At 33.0% G+C, this 17,485-nt stretch overlaps 2 protein-coding genes across 2 annotated transcripts in view; one reads left to right on the top strand and one right to left on the bottom strand.

The window, feature by feature from the left end:
- Positions 1-17,485, bottom strand: part of LOC127705450 (uncharacterized) — a 351,867-nt gene that overhangs the window by 172,563 nt on the left and 161,819 nt on the right. The gene's annotated exons all lie outside the window — the stretch shown is intronic.
- LOC127705446 (tyrosine-protein kinase BAZ1B-like) overlaps positions 992-17,485 on the top strand; it is a 50,478-nt gene continuing 33,984 nt past the window's right edge. Inside the window, exons 1-9 of the mRNA XM_052209764.1 lie at positions 992-1,173; positions 6,564-6,739; positions 7,607-7,712; positions 8,824-8,866; positions 9,577-9,678; positions 10,012-10,085; positions 13,168-13,333; positions 14,513-14,965; positions 15,659-15,993. Coding sequence (XP_052065724.1) covers positions 1,061-1,173; positions 6,564-6,739; positions 7,607-7,712; positions 8,824-8,866; positions 9,577-9,678; positions 10,012-10,085; positions 13,168-13,333; positions 14,513-14,965; positions 15,659-15,993 — 1,568 coding nt within the window. The 5' untranslated portion in view covers positions 992-1,060. The remainder of the gene's footprint in view (positions 1,174-6,563; positions 6,740-7,606; positions 7,713-8,823; positions 8,867-9,576; positions 9,679-10,011; positions 10,086-13,167; positions 13,334-14,512; positions 14,966-15,658; positions 15,994-17,485) is intronic.

Here is a 17,485-nt window from a genome sequence, read left to right as displayed (position 1 = left end):
CAACAGGAACAGATATTATGGCAAAGTTTCTAGTGTAACATCTGTTAGGCGGAACAAATATATGTTGACAACAGAAGTTCCCATAAAATGTTGACGTCATTAGAGAAAATGTCTGCTGCCACAAGGAAAAGTGAATGTTGTATGACGTCAATAGTTAGAGTCTCAAATTTCTCATGTCAAAAATCTGCGCCGGTTGACCAGAGAATCTGCACCGCTTGAACTTTTGACGTCATACAACAATCACTTTTCCATTGTGGCGTCAGATATTTTCTATTGAGGTCAAAATTTATACGGTAACCTTTGTGATGTCCAGTAATGGTGGACAAATAGCCATAAGGTGTATTGTCAAATGGGAGAACAAGAAAATGGTTTACATCATATCCTATGACATGCTAATTTTTTGCTATGTTATGTAGGATTATTTATCTAATAAATATCTTGCCTTAAAGACAGCAGTTATTTTTATATGATGACAGCTGTTTCATCCAACATCAGTACTGTTGGGATCCCTCGTATTTACCATGCTTCAGTAAAGTATCCAACAGTTACTTATTTTTAAGATCTTAAATTTAATAGTTTTTCTCCAAAAAAAATTTCATGACACCTTTTTTATGTTTGTCAGTTCGGTTTGGAAAGTGATGAACTCAGACAATATATAAATGTGTCTTTTGTTTATAATCTCATACTAATGTGGACCATAACAGACTTGCATGTCCTTAAATTGAATGTTTAAGATGTGTATTAACTCATTGAACTTCAGCTGTTCCATTGCATAGGGGAAATAACTCAGTTCGAAATAACGCGCCCTTTTTGTAAATCACGTCATGACGTTACATTTACTTTTTTTAAATATGAGATTTATTATTATCGATTAACCTGCTGATTCAGTTAAAAAAGGAATTATTAAGTTAATGCTTTGCGTGGATTTATGTTTAACGTGCATTTAGAAAAGAAAAATTACCATTGATCATGTGACTTTCTAGATATTTTGCTTCCGCTAGAACCCGCCAGATTTCAAATGGTGTAAATTAAAGGCGGTATTTTATGGAATTCTGTAATAATGCCACTGTTAGGAAAGAAACCATTCGTTTGTTCGAAACCCCTATCAGATATTCAACCAGATGAGACCATATATATAATCCCACACACCAAAGAACAGTTCAAATCTAAGCAGTATCCTTGCTAAACAATCACCTGTCCAATTCAATATGGCGGCGTACATAAATCGCGAAGTTTGCATAAAGATGTATTAATGTTCATATTCAAACACAATGAAAATAATATTAAAACGATCAATTTCACTACTTATTCTGGCAGTCAGAATACAGAAATGTTAGTTGTACTGGAAGTTGTCATGTTGTTTACAGGTTTTTGGCGCAAAACCATGAAAACATTTAAAAGCATTTTCACACTTTCAGTTTCACATTCTTTATCAAGTTTATGTATTGTTTTATTACACAAAAGATAATTGTAAATAGGGGTTTATATAGATGGGATCTTTTTCATAAAGTATTTGATATAGTACTAGTAGATTTAGGTACAGTACATGCAGGGTCAGGGGATTCATTTGTTTCGAAGAGTCGAGGGCCAATACAGCTGATCAAGAATCTATAACAGGGCCAATTCAGAAACAGCCAGTTCATAAAACGTGTATTTAATCAGTGCAGGGATTTTGCCAGCGCTCCTCATTTACAAATGACAAAAGTTTTTCTGATCTCACTAAAATTTGGAAAAGTAAAAAAAAATATTTGTACTTTTTTACAATTTTACCTGGCGACATATGTATGACAAGTTTACGACCTAAAACTAATCAAGGGTCACAACAGGTGTCATAATTTGTTGTTATAAATAATCTGCCTATCAGATAGAAAAATATGATCCTCAAAATTATTGAATTTGTAAATAGAATTGGTCAGTCGGTATTTTCGATTTTATCGTGCAATCACTAATTGCAATGTTTACTGTAGTTTCATGATACAAATGTAATAAACTGAAAGACGAAAACTGTAATGTCGGAACTCATTAGGAAACATTATCTTGTAATCCATTCTAATTTTTAATATCAGATGTGTTTCTATCCATTTCTGATTTTAGAATAGATGCCATTCAGATTTATTTATTTCTACTGTGTATAAGCCTCTGACGGTAGGAGCACCTCTGTTCCAGGAAAGATAACTTAAATTTACCCTTTTCTCAATACTGATAGACCAACTCAAGATCTGTCTCCATCCTACTACAATTAAGGCTTAAACCAAATGTAGGTCTTTACAGTCATTGTGCAAGGATAAGGAGGTCTTTGAAGGGGGTCTGCATTTGGTATTCTTTATTTTTTATGGCATTTTTCTTCATCTTAATTCATTTTGACAATGATTTTCAATTTTGTATATATTAGCACCCTGTAACCTCCCTTTTCTTTATTTTTTTTTGTCCCCTTTTAGCTCACCTGGCCCTAAGGGCCAAGTGAGCTTTTCTCATCACTTGGGGTCCGTCGTCGTCATCGTTAACTTTTACATTTTGAACTTCTTCTAGAGAACCACTAAATGGAATGAAATCAAACATGGCATGAATGTTCCTTATGAGGTGCTGACCAAGTGTTGTTACTTTGAAGCCGACCCATCATCCAAGATGGCTGCCAGCGGGGGACTTAGTTTAACATAGGACCCTAAGGGAAATACATACAAATGTCTTCTTTTGAGAACCACTGAATGGATTGAAACCAAACATCGCAGGAATGTTTCTTATGAGGTGCTGACCAAGTGTTGTTACTTTGAAGCCGATCCATCATCCAAGATGGCTGCCAGCCGGGGACTTACTTTAACATAGGACCCAATGGGAAATGCATACAAATGTCTTCTTTTAGAGAACCACTGAATGGAATGAAACCAAACATGGCATGAATGTTCCTTATGAGTTGCTGACCAAGTGTTGTTACTTTGAAGCCCATCCATAATCCAAGATGGCCGCTGGTGGGGGACTTAGTTTAACATAGGACCCTATGGGAAATATTTACAAATGTCTTCTTTTAGAGAACCGCTGAATGGAATGAAACCAAACATGGCATGAATGTTCCTTTTGAGGTGCTGACGAAGTGTTGTTACTTTGAAGCCTATCCATCATCCAAGATGGCCGCCAGCGGGGGACTTAGTTTAACATAGGACCCTATGGGAAATACATACAAATGTCTTCTTTTAGAGAACCACTGAATGGAATGAAACCAAACCTGGCAAGAATGTTCCTTTTGAGGTGCTGACCAAGTGTTGTTACTTTGAAGCCCATCCATAATCCAAGATGGCCGTCAGGAGGGGACTTAGTTTAACATAGGACCCTATGGGAAATACATACAAATGTCTTCTTTTAGAGAACCACTGAATGGAATGAAACCAAACATGGCATGAATGTTCCTTATGAAGTGCTGACCAAGTGTTGTTACTTTGAAGCCGATCCATCATCCCAAGATGGCCACCAGCTGGGGACAATACATACAAATGTCTTCTTTTAGAGAACCACTGAATGGATTGAAACCAAACATGGCATGAATGTTCCTTATGAGGTGCTGACTATGTGTTGTTACTTTGAACCTGATCCTTCATCCATGATGGCTGCCAGCGGGGGACTTCCTTTAACATAAGACCCTATGGGAAATACATACAAATGCTTCTTCTAGAGGTGCACTGAATGGAATGAAACCAAACATGGCATAAATGTTCCTTATGAGGTGCTGATGAAGTGTTGCTACTTTGTTGCTGATTTACTGTTCAAGATGGCCACCAGGATTTTTTTATTAAAATACAAGGCCAATATTAAACCAAATTTAGCCTCACTCATTATTAGGGTATCTATTATGATTTTAATCTATTTTTATATGATTTCCAAAAACCAAAGTAGCATCAGGTGAGCGACACAGGCTCTTGAGAGCCTCTAGTTTGTATTCTTTGTTATTTAGATATAGGAAGATAACCCATTATCATTATTCTGTAAACCACACCCAGACCTTCAGCTGACATGGCTAAGGACAAGAAACTTAATTCTTACTATTTAGATCTCTCAGGTGTATTCTGTAGGGACTTGTCTCAGATCAAATATGCTAGCAGTTCTATTTTCAGGCAAATAGTAGATATTTTATGTTAACAATACAGGGCCTAATCTAGGATTTTGAAGAGGGAGAAGTGACTTCTCCTTCCATGAGAGAGAAGGGAGAAGTGGTCAATTTCTTGGAGAAGTGAGATTCCATTACCGTTTCGGTTGCATCGTGTTTTCATGATTATCACTAAGGAAATTGTTTTAATTCAATAAAAGATATACTTGCAGTTTTTTGATATGTTATTGTATATAAAAAAAGTTCTTAATAAAAGGTTAAGACAATATATAGTTGTGATTTATTTATTGATACTATTGTGTTCTAAATAAAATTTGTTGATTGGGACATGAGGGAATAGCCTAGTAATATTATCATGATTATGATGCATTAAATTCATGTGCATCTGCCTCAATTTATTTTTAAAACTCCAGAAAAATATGACTCCCAGTTTACCTGATGAATTTCACATGACTGGGAATTTAATTTATATCACCACTTGTCATTATTTTGTAAAACATTATTGAATGTCAAGGACATTGTTAGTTGTAAATTGAGATTATCGTTAAAGATTGTAAGTCTATAAATGAAAATATCTTTCAATCACATATTAATTATCCGATAAAGAGCTAATTTCTATCATTTTTTTAAAATATCATCCATATCAACGAAGTGGTCATGAGAAAAAATCCACTGCTGATCACAATCTGGTCGAGTGTCGTACGTTTGCAATCACATTATTAGCTGATTATCCATCAGCTGTCTTTCTACCTTTTATATTTCAATTTTTATTCAATGAATATAATAAATCTACCGTTAATTTCCACCTTAACCCTACCGAATAGTAAAATTGATCGACTAGTGTAAGTAATAAAAATAAAACAAATCAGCTGAGTGATTACGCAACATCCTCAGGTGAAAATCATCGTAAAATGATAACTTAAACAGACGGTCAGTTTTCCGTTTGAACAGTTTTGAAAGTTATATCCGAGGATGTTCAAAGTCGCCGTTGTACTTGCTTAATTTGATCGTAAACAGTATTAGTCCTGCGTCGTTTCGAAAATCTCGATTTTCCTTGTCAGCCGCCATTTTTTTTACCTGTGAGACTTGTCAATCGCAGGTTGTCTCCCTTTTACCGATTTTGATAGCGATTTGACTTCGCTATGAAGTCAGTCGGCCGGCGAGATTTAGCGATTTTCAAAATTCTTTGGCGACTTAAATCGTCATTTCGCCGGCAAGATTATGGCCTGACAATAGTAGCTATTTAAGATGTTAAAAAAGCTATTTTTTAAATGTGATGTGCATTTTTGTTAACATAACTGTTTGTTATGTTTAAATCTTTATAAGTTGATTTATACATGTTATTTGTATTCTCCTGAAATGCTGAAAAAGAAAAAGAAAATTCACATTGAGCATTTTTTTTTGCATGTATTAAATGAAGCCCATGTAAAATCTGCCCTAGATTTATGCTGTTACCCAAATAAGGTCAGTTTCGCGAAAGTGACTAAAGCCCCCAGAAGCCTATTCCTAGCTTAAACCCTGTATATAATGATTAATTCTTTGGTCAAACCAAGAAACTTATCTTGAAGAAGATACAGGAATTCATATTTGAAATTGTCTTTTCCCAGTCACGATGCATTTTTGTCAACATTGATGAAATTTCTCTTCCAGTGTACTTAATCTATGCCATTTCAATTCATTTTATCTAGGCAAATAAAAGGTATCTTGGAAGAATAAATCAATATTTTAACCATTCTTACTCTTTAATTGTCTGCTATCTGATGATTGATCTTTGGAAATGAAAAGGTGATAAAATCTTTTGAATATATAAGAAATGCAGTTTGTTTGTACATGAGCATTTGTAACTTCCAATCATGAACATTGTGTTATAGATTTCACCACTGCAACAAGTGGGTTACGATATTTCTCCACTCCAGACAGTTAAATTTTAATATTCTTGCCGAGCTTTTTAAATATTAAAACTTAACTGTTGAGAGTGGAGAAATATCGTAATACACAAGTTATAGTGGTGGAATCTGTTTCTCTAATGATTTTTATCATTCCTTTTTCAAAGATTTGCAGAAAGTTGTGTTCTTTATATGTGACGTCATCAGACATGGTCGCCTTTTTTCATGACGTCACAATAGGAAATTCAGAAGAAACCAAGAAAATTTAACGTCATAATTAAATTTCGACCAATCATTTGCCGAGAACAGATATTTCACTAGTGAGGAGAAATATTTTCATATACAGCGATCAAGAATTGTGAAAATAGCACAAAAATTAGAGATATTGTCTTTTATAACAGTCAAAAGTAACTTAATTAAGTTTTGTCATCTATGTCTGATGTCTTTTGATACCATCCTTGAAAATACCCTGAGTTTATTAGTCGTGTTGTTGTTTATTAGGCTGTCAAATGTTTGTTCAATTTCAAATTTGTCATATCACATTGTTTAAACAAGAAAATACACTCCTTAACAGATTTCAGAGAATATGAGAAGCGATTATCATGGTATAAACAACCAATTTGGACTTGCAGATGTACAGGCCACGTTAATCTCACTCACCAAGCAGCATGGGAATCAGAAAAAGCTATCAAGAAATCGTTGAAAGATAATTTCCCCAAAGTTCATGAAAAGTCTGTACTAGAACTAGTGCACCACAGTAAGTTAAAGTTATAATTTGTTTTTTTATCAATCAGCTTATGTGTATTTTGTCTTTTCAACCTACCAATTCAAGGAATCGGCAAAGTATAGGGCAAACTTCAACAAAGTCTGTCTGAACAAGGAGTTATTTGAATGTGGAATACTTTTTGAGTTCTGAAAAACTGATGAGAGATTTATGATGAAAACACCCAACTAAATAGGTTTACTTTTATAAATTTTGACTTGGATGGAGAGTTGTCTCTTTGGCACTCATATAAAGATAGTGAAGAGTCAGAGCCAAGGAGTCATGAAAAAAAAATCATTGAAAAGACAGACAAAACTCAGAAAAATGTTATAAAAAAAAATATCGAACTTGAAGAGTTGGTAAACTGGACCTGCCACTGCTCATACATAAATGCTCTCTAAGGTTTGGACTCACAATTTCCAGTTTGCACCAAAATCTTCTCCAACTATCAGTCCAAAGACCAAAATTCCAACATTTTTCTTATGGATCTAAGCAAAGTTTTGCAAATACTTATTAGTTCAAATAAGATTTTACTAGTCTGGGGCATCAGACTAGTGGCTAATGGCATAGACTTACCAAAAGCGATGACTCCCAGGAATCACCATGAAAAAATCCTAAGTTCTTCTTGTTGCCGAATCCCTGAATTTCTTTTGTATAATTGTAATTGTAATTTGTGCACTTTGAAAATAAAAAATATTGTTTAAAATGAAAAATCCTGGTGAGAACCCTGGAAAAAAAGAATTCTTCATTAATTTCTTGAAGATTCAACAATACTGACCCTGCTATTTCTGTCACCCTATAGCATGTATAACTGCAGTTGAAAAAATGTATTGCAATTTCATTGATTTTCATCTTTACCAGGTACAGCAGTGCTGGACACTTTAGTTGACCAGGGATGGCTGAAAGTACAACAAGTTTTGTCTATAAATGAAAAGGTCTCCTTGAAAGTCAAGGCAGAGGGTAAAACGTAAGTGTCTTAAGAATGTAGTTAGGTGAAATTAAAAAAATCTAGAATTTGAAATTGATACTGTAAGTCAGAAAACCATTAGTTAAGGAACAAAATAAGCTAAAAATATTGATAGCTATAGGTTATGGAACTCCTTTTTGAGATATTTGACTATTACCTTATTTTTAGCACTGTCATTTTTTGGGTCTCAAATCGAAAGAAAAAAATCAAGAATCTGCTGAAATTTTTGTAATGACCTTTTTATGACCAAAAGAAAAGTGGGTGATATAGGGCAAAATATTTTACCTTATATCGTAGGGAAAAAAAACCAAGGAGTCTGAACATCTGACTAAACCTGACCTGAGTACATCCTTAAATATGAAATGTTTCAACATGTACAATGGGTTCAATACATGCCTCTGGAAGTTCACAAGACAAAAAACTTTGAATGTCAAAATGATTGGGAATAGAAGCTTCAAATCATAAAAGCATAAAGAGAATAGTTTTTTTTTAGTTCAGTCAAACTAGCTGTAAAGGTTACCTCTTTTTAACAAACAAAAATCTTTTTTGTCAGGCTACCCTCTTGTCCTGCTGTAGTAATAACTTCATTTTGAACCAATTCAACAGTCATCTCTCTTATAAGGTCAGTTGTCTCTGCTCCCAAAGGTGACCTATGTATACATGTTTGACATTTGTTGACTTTTTACAACAGAAAATATATTATTTAAAATTTAAAAAAAAAAATAGATTTATTTTCAAAACTTATTCTTCTGCTTATTGATAGAAGCCTAATTAAAGCAAAAGGAAAAAAAATGTCTTGAAATATCATGAAAGTCTTGCAACTCCAACTCAGAAATTGGGAAAGTTTGCAGTGAAATTTTCATCACCATTTCTAAGTTTTTCTTTGAAAAAAGGCATAATATATAGTCTAAAAACTTTTGTCTATCACATGGAATAATATATTATTGGTAGCTCAAAGATTATTAACTTTGAGCATGATCTAGATTTTAGAAAATTACCTTGGTGCAAAGAAGATGAGAGCTTAATGTTGAGATAGAGTTTACTTGGTGCTGATATGTACATATATTCACTATAAACACGACTAATACATGTATATATATCTATTCTACAGAATCAGTGGTAAAGTTGTGAAAATTGACAAGGCTGGAGTTGAGGTAAGATAGCATTATGAGAGCATGTAGACTTACAATATGAATAAAAGGAGATGTGAGTAATTCATCAATAAGAAAGCAACCCATCAATTAAGATAACTAAAAGAAATCTAGAGGGCAACATAGAGTCTTCGAAAAATATACATAAATTTAATAGAAACTAAGATATGTCATACAACGATCTTTATGGGAAAATTGAACTGTCACATATTATGAAAGTTTTAGATTATCACAAGTTGATAAATATCATGATCAAGAGACTATTGTAGTAGAATCTATTGAACAAGTCATGAGTGCATACATAATGATTCCCCGTATATGTAATAGTTCATTAAAAGGTAAATTTACTACAGTACACTTAAGGGCTATTTCATTAAAATGTATGTGGGAGGGTAGGAAGGGAAGTTTAATTATTGAATGTGGGTCATGGGTATTTTTTCAGTATGCGTCTATTACCATTATGCAAAATTATCTTAAAAAATGGTTCTTGGTTGTAGGGATATTTTGAAAGTCCCTTCCTACCCTCCCACATACATTTTAATGGAATAGCCCTAATTGTAAATCTTGTGATACGGTCATTGTTAATAACTAAATTGCATTAGATAATGGAAAAATCTGCTACAAATATCTTTCTATGAATTTTCATTCATTATCTTGTTTTTGAAATTTTATCTTTTTTGGTGTGTTTAATAATTATTTACTCTTATCCTTAGGCAAATCCAACCAGTAATTGCAGCTCACCATCTAGTGACAAAGAGAATTCTACAACAGAAGTTAACAGAGACAGTTCACCTAAAAAATGGGTACCTCCTAAAGTAAGATCATTTATTTGAATGAATGTACTTGTAGTAAATCACAGAGTATACTTTGTAAAAAATCACAATGAGTATACTTTGTTTAAAATCACAATGAGTATACTTTTTATCAAAATACAATGAGTATACTTTTTATCTAAATACAATGAGTGTGCACTTTTGAATATTTAATAAAATTTTGGATTATTGAAAAGAATTATTTTTAAGATGAATGGGTACTTTTATGGCACCCTGTGAGAATTTTAGAAAAAAATAGGAAATCTAAATATAAATTTAAAGAGTAATGGTCATTAGTTTGCAATTAATTAAAGTTTAATATTTCTATATTTTCAGTTATTACATTACAAATACAGTGTAGAGCTGGAAGATGGAAAAGTTATCAATTCTGTCCCAGCAGATGATCTTGTGTAAGTTTTGTTATAAGCAGTGATCTAGCTATAGATAAAGGGCAGAGGGGCACAGTTTTTAAGATGAAGTGTATGGTAGCACAATTGCCTTAAAAGGGGCGACTTGATCATGTTAATGTATAAAGAAATTGAAATGATTAAATAAGTTAATGTATTTTTACTGGATTTATAGGTCCTTAGGGTTAGTAAAAATCCTTTTCCCATGGATAAAATGATTGTTTGCATTGAAAAGTATTTACATTCCTTTAGAAACCAAAGATACATATGGCTGAGCTATAAGGACAGAGGAGTGCAAACCTAAATAGGAGAGATAGAGCCATATAAGGGATGGACATTGGCCATTCTGTATGCATTATAACTTTGAAAATACTGATTTGCTTATTGGGAGAAACTCAGAATGCCTGTGAAGCACTTAAAAAGTTTGGCTTGTTTAATTTTCATAAAATTTTGACAAAATATTTACTTTGACCCTTTGGCAAAAATATAAGAATTTCAAAAAAACTTGAACCACACAATTTATCGGAAAAATTTCATTGGATATATAGCAGTTTGACAAACACTAATTTTTATCATTGAGAAGCTTAATATTTCCTTAACAATATAACGTGATTAAAACGTTCAGCTGATTTTTAAAGAGTTATCTCCCTGTACAGTGATTTTGCTAGCGCTCGTCACTTTCGTAATTTACGAAACTGTTTTCAAAATGACGAAAGTATTTCAAATCAATTTCGTCACTTAAATTTGGAAAGTGTAAAAATATTTTCGCATGAAAATACTATAATTCTACCTGTCTACATGTTTCTGACAAGTTTATGACCCTCAGCTAATTAACATTTACAGGTGTTATAAAGTTGTGATTACAACATATCCGCTTATCGTCATCGGATGGGTCACTAATCTGGTTAATTATTTTCCCCAGTAAAATTAGTCTGTCTGCATTTTAATTTCAATATTTCTCAAGGCCAACGACCACAATTTGCAGTTCGTTTGTCATAGTTTCGTCATTTGAACAAAATTGTTTCCCCCCGGACAGTTCGCTTTTTAATTTCAATATTTCTTAAACAATCATAATTTGCAATTAGTTTGTTGTAGTTTCATCAAATGATCGTATTTTCGTCATCTTTGATATAAAACGTTCAATTTCGATTAAAAAGATAGAACTTTATTCAAAACGTTTAAAAATGTTTTCATGTTAAAAACTTCCATCATCATCAACGAGTCAAACAGGTGCTTCCTTTACGATATACGGCGCATGCGTGAAAGTATTCCTATGAATTTAAAGACACTAAAATGTAAAATACGAAATAAATTTAGTGCCAAAATAAATGAGAGAGACAAATATAGTTCTTACTAAGCAAATTGAAATATAAAAATTATAATTTCCTGCCTTTTTTTAAACACGAACCAATCCGTAGATGAATCCGGATTCATTCTGAATTTATTATCTACTTGTCACTTCCCGTTTACATTTCAATTGAAATCGAAAGTAAAAGTGATCAATTCTAGATTAATTTACAATTTACAGTTATTGGAATCGTTCCATGTGAATTTGTACAAATCCTTGGTTCCAACTTTATAGAAATTAATTCAAAATATTGATTTAAACGTTTTATAAGGATAATGATTATGCAGTGTAATAGTCTTACAAAGTTCAACAAGTTCATTTATACTGTGATTCTTGGTTTTAAAAAAAGGAACCCAACTTTTGTTGAGGGCTATTCCAGAAAAAAATGTATGGGAGGGTTGGACGGCAGTTTGTCTTTTTTTGCATGGGTTGTGATGGTTGGAGCAAATGTAATTCTGTGGGTAGTTGTTCTTCTTCACAACTTAATTAGATGGGTGGTTGTACATTAACTTATTAAGATTTGGAAGCTTTTGTATATAAATAAAATAAAATATAGCTTTATAAAAGGTGATGAAACAGTAATGAATCTCTGAAATATTTTTATGTTTTTTTATTTTTTATGTGGAGTTATTTCCCCTTAAAATGGATTTTCTTTAAAATCCGTTTTACTGATTATTGAAATACACAAAAAATTTATTTTACTTTTCAACTGCAAGAGAATGATGTTTTAATGAAAAAGATTCCAGCTTTGAATTTTTTGTTTTAAAAAACTTCATTTTATTGAAAAAAAATATTTCTTAATAGACCATTATTTTAGATTTGAATATTGTAATTATAAAAAATATACCAACTTGCTAATAGTTTTACACATACTATTCCCGCAATGCCTTAGTAAATTATTTCATGGAATTTTTGTTAATTTGGTGGGGGGGAATTTTAACACAAACGTGGTGATTTCTGGATGTTTGGCTTAGAAACTCCTAACCCTTTTTACAGTTGAAAAAGCCATACCACAGTTGGAATCTACCCTTTATATTTTGATATAGATTATATAAAAGTACAAAAGGAGATCTGAAGATTGAAATTTTCAGCCTTAGTATCCTAATTCTACAATGGTTGTGTTGAAAGTCATTAAGACATACATACTTAAAAAATATACTAGTTTTTAAGTAGACCATATCAATTTCTTACACTGCTGTATTGACTTTCTTTTTTTTTTTTTTTTTGAATTAGATGGCTGGTGGTATCAAACCTCTATTTAATCGTTTGGGTTATGGGTCGCCAAAAAAATCAAATTGTATGGGTCATGGGCATTAAAAAAAAGTGCCTTCCAACCCCCCCATACATTTTTTTCTGGAATAGCCCTGATCAGGAATGTCCCCTGAAACTAATTGAAGTAAAATTTTGAACTAGATTTTCAGATCTTATATCCTAATCTTCATATTTAAGTGACACATCAGTCAAATCATGCAATTACTGCCTAGTAAATTGATGCCTTAGTCCTTCAAAGTCTGACAAAGATGTATAGCTAGTAATATACATAAATCCTTGGTCCCTTGCTGTTACCCAAAATTATGTTGATTTTCATCTCGCGCAAAAGTGACTAAAGCCCTCAAAATCCTAGCTTAAACCCTGCCCTGTAGTTATATGTACCACCTTAATGCGTAGATGAAGCCTTAAGTAAAATAGATTACTTTCAAGTCAAGATCACTCACTATTTTATGATTTAAATTTCAGACGAGATGAAAAACCTCCATTAAAAGAGTGTGTACGTCATTTTATTCGATGTTATGCTGTTAGGTCTGGACAGAATCCTACATGTCCTTGGGTAGTGGATAGCAATAAAGTTAAAGATTACAGTATTGCCAGTAAATTTGCAGATTTCCTTGTTTCTCCTTTGAAGGTAAGTACAATTTTAAGAATTTTGGTGTAAAAATATAATTAGACTGCTACCATCCAAAGGTTAGACTCAACCTAAGATAACGTTCTGTCAGATTAAACTTTGAATCTAATACTGATTAGGGATGTCACAATATCTTTCCCTATCCAACTTGCTCTGTTCTTTTAATGCCAGCATACATTCCCCTCCTTTATGTCAGGGCTGAAGAGACACTTCTTTAAAAGTTGATTGGTAGTGGTAAGAAATACAGCCTTGACATTTATAGGGAATAGTCAGGGCTATTCCCTTAAAATGTATGTGGGAGGGTAGGAAGGGACTTTCAAAATATCCCTTCAACCAAGAACCATTTTTTAGATAATTTTGCATAATGGTAATAGACGCATACTGAAAAAAGACCCATGACCCACATTCAATAATTAAACTTCCCTTCCTACCCTTCCACATACATTTTAATGGAATAGCCCTCAACATTTTATGCATGGTGGGACGAAATACAATATGCCTTCTGCCCCCCTTCTCCTACACTTATTTATGGTACAGCCCTCATGCTTGTTTACTTAAAACAAAAGCATCATTTTTGGGGAAATGATTCCATTCATGCAGTCAAAACTCTCATGTTACTGGCTTGATAGTTATCAATTTCCCAGACTTTATCATAACTTTTGATCAGAAAAAAACATAGTGCATTGAACACAACATTCTGTATATAACGTCCATGAACATTTCAAGAAATGTATCTATGAAATGAATACTCAGATATTCAAGTTACAAAATGATGTGTATTTGTATAACCATACATGTCAAGTACATAGATTGTGCATGGTGTTTAAAATAGTATCTGTTGTTAAAATAAACAATGAAATGTTTAAGTAATAAAACTGGAGTTATCTTCCTTTGTCCATTAATGACGAGGGATGAGTATTGAATTGCCTTCCAATGCTTAATATAATGCAATGTTTAATTTTAAGTCCCCAATGCAAAATCAATGCAATTTTTACCCTTCATTGCTAATAAGCACTTTGATTTTACAAGGTCATTTGTTTTTGAATGCTGATTTCTTTTTCAATGGAACAGCATTTATTTTTAAGGAAATATTTTTAAATGGTGATATATTTCAAAAGAAAAAATATATATATGTAGAAGCCATACAATTTTACAACTTAAATATTTCATGTTTAACAGATGGCAGAGGTAGCGAAGAGAGCCGAAGAGGAAATGTCAAGGAAACGGAAATCATCTTCACATGGTGGATCAGCCTCCAAAAAAGCAAAAATAGACAAAATATCGAAAAAAAATAGTGCTAAAAAAGACAATAAGAAACAATTGAAATTGACTGGATCACCCCTTAAGAAAAAACCTTCCAGTAAAAAGATTTCAGGTGCCGTTGTAGTGTCTGAATCCTCCAGTGAGGATGATACACCTTTATCTCAAAGAAGTTTATCACCCAAGAAGAAAAAGTCTCCGTCCAAAAAGGTCAAATCAGACAGAATTGTTGTTGATAGTGATTCAGACGATGAACCTTCATCCTCAAAGGAAAAGTCACCCAAGAAAAAGGCTCAGAAAAAAATTCCAAATGGAGATATTTCATCAGACAGTGATGAGGAATCTGTTCCACTCGCCAAAATTAAATCCAAGGTATGGTAGAAAATCTTCAGTCTTGATTAGGTCACCTTGGCCTATGGGTCATGTGATCATTTGCCATCACATGACATATGTTGTTGTTGTTGACATCGTTAACTTTTCACAAATCTTCTCTGAAACCACTGGACTAATTTCAAACAAACTTGGACTAAAAGATCTTTAGGTATATCTAGTTTAAAAAAAAATTGTTCCTGCCCATCAATCAACATGGCTGCCACTGCTGAGAAAAGAACATAAGAGTGAAATGCATTAATCCTTTTAATATCTAGAAAACCATAATGGATGAAGAAAATCTGACACAGATAAAAATGCTCAGATCTAATTATTTATCAAGATCTACCTTTATTCTCATTTCCACCAAAAATATCATCTGACACATTTACCTTTTTTTTAATGCAGGATTTTTTGTATTACCTTTAATTGAAGCATTAAGTTACAGACCATGACTGAAGTCTGGAGTATGTAAACTTTGTAAGAAAAGTGATTTATTTGTAGTTGATATAAGCCTTAATCTTAACAAATACATAATATGTAATACAAATGAAGGCTGTATGAAGTATAACAGAACAATCACACTAAAATGAAGCAACCTAAACCTAAAAACAGACACCAAGGTTTTAATGAAAATACTGATTTATATGTTCTAATCCGTATCTTAACATAATAAGTCATTATTTCTTTATACAGAGTATGAAACAGATGACTTTGTTTGACATGTCCAAGAAGAAAGGGATGAAAACACCGGAAAAGAAAAAATCAACACCAATCAAGAAAAAGTTTAAATCTCCACAAAAAGGAATGAGAACTCCAGATAAGAAACCCAAAGTTATGTCACCACCCAAAACCCCAGCGGTTGTTTCTAAGTTGGTGCTTGCCGTCAAAGCAAAAGATAAAGGAAAAATAAAAGGTTTACTAGAAACAGCATGTAAAGTCTTAACGCTCAAACAGAGAGGAAAGTTGCCTGTGTCTGTTAAAGATATGGTTGAAAGTAGTATAGCAAGGAGGGAAGAAAAACGCAAACTGTAAGTTCTAAAAATAAAAAGGGGTGTGTATTGTGGGTTTCTTTATGCTCATTTATCGATAATTTAAGAGAAATTTTGTAAATGACTGCTAAGTTGGTTAATAAGCCTTACATTTGTGCAATAACTAAAGTCAGATCTAATATAAAGGTCAACCTTAGGGCTATTCCATTAAAATGTATGTGGAAGGGTAGGAAGGGAAATTTATTAATGAACGTGGGTCATGGGTCTTTTTTCAGTATGCATCTATTACCATTATGCAAAATTATCTAAAAAATGGTTCTTGGTTGAAGGGATATTTTGAAAGTCCCTTCCTACCCTATAAAATACATTTTAATGGAATAGCCCTTAATAAGCAAAATCCGTCGTCTCATGTCACCTTTTCTTGTTCTGCTGTAATAACACTTATGCTGTTTGAAGGTCATCTCTTTTCTCTGCTCCTATGAAAGGATGACTTTAATAAGTTTGACTGTACATGTTCCCATATAGGCAAACTGAATTCACTGCAATAGCACACTGACATTGAAATCGAATTGGTATAAATGAATTTGATTTTTTGATCACTAGAAAAGTCTTCCTTTGTGTCCTTTGAATCAAAGATTTATGTTTGACAGTTATTCAACTGATTTCAGTTTTTGTCCCAAAAACATACACTTGTTTGCTGACTCCTAGGGTAGCTTGTATCCTTGTCATTTGAACTGTAGTGGATAGTTGTCTCAACGACAATCATAACATATCTCCTTATTTTTATAAATAGGTAAAAATAATTAATATTTATGCCCCCACCATAGCGGAGGGGGCATTAAGTTTTACTTGTCCCGAAATTGGTTTCCGTTCTCTAACTTTAGTTTGCATTAACCAAATGTTATGAAACTTATACACAATGCTTATTACCACAAAACGCAGATCATATTTTAAATTTGGGAGCGTCACTTTTACCGTTCTAGAGTTATGCCCCTTTACAAATGAAAGCATTGCTGAATTTTTCGTTTCCGTTCACTAACGTAAGTATGCCTCAACCAAATTTTATGAAACTTATGCACAATGCTTATTACCACAAAACTCAGATCAAGTACGAATTTAGGTAGCGTCACTTTTACCGTTCTTGAGTTATGTCCCTTTATTATGTTATATGCAAGCAGGGTGCATAATCTGTGTCCCATGGTCACATTTCCCATTTATTAGTCCCCTACCGACGAAGTTGAAAGGGACTTGAGGTTTGCACTCTGTCCGTCTGTCTGTCTGTCCATCTGTCAGTCCGGCAAATCAGTTTTCCACACTTTTTTCTTCGTGCTTGAAGATATTGATTTGTAATTTGGTATATAGAGTAATCATGACAAGTTACAGATCAAGTTCGAATTATGTTCCGGTCTGATGATTTTGTGCAGAGTTATGGTCCGTTGACTTAGAAAATTCACTCAAAGAATCAGTTTTCCGCACTTTTTTTTGTCATGAATGAAAATATTTTCCGGACTTTAAACATTGCTTTACCAAC

The sequence above is a fragment of the Mytilus californianus genome, unplaced genomic scaffold (genome assembly GCF_021869535.1).
Source record: "Mytilus californianus isolate M0D057914Y unplaced genomic scaffold, xbMytCali1.0.p SCAF_6, whole genome shotgun sequence".
In the NCBI taxonomy this organism is placed as follows: domain Eukaryota; kingdom Metazoa; phylum Mollusca; class Bivalvia; order Mytilida; family Mytilidae; genus Mytilus; species Mytilus californianus.
This window is presented reverse-complemented; position numbering and strand designations above follow the sequence as displayed.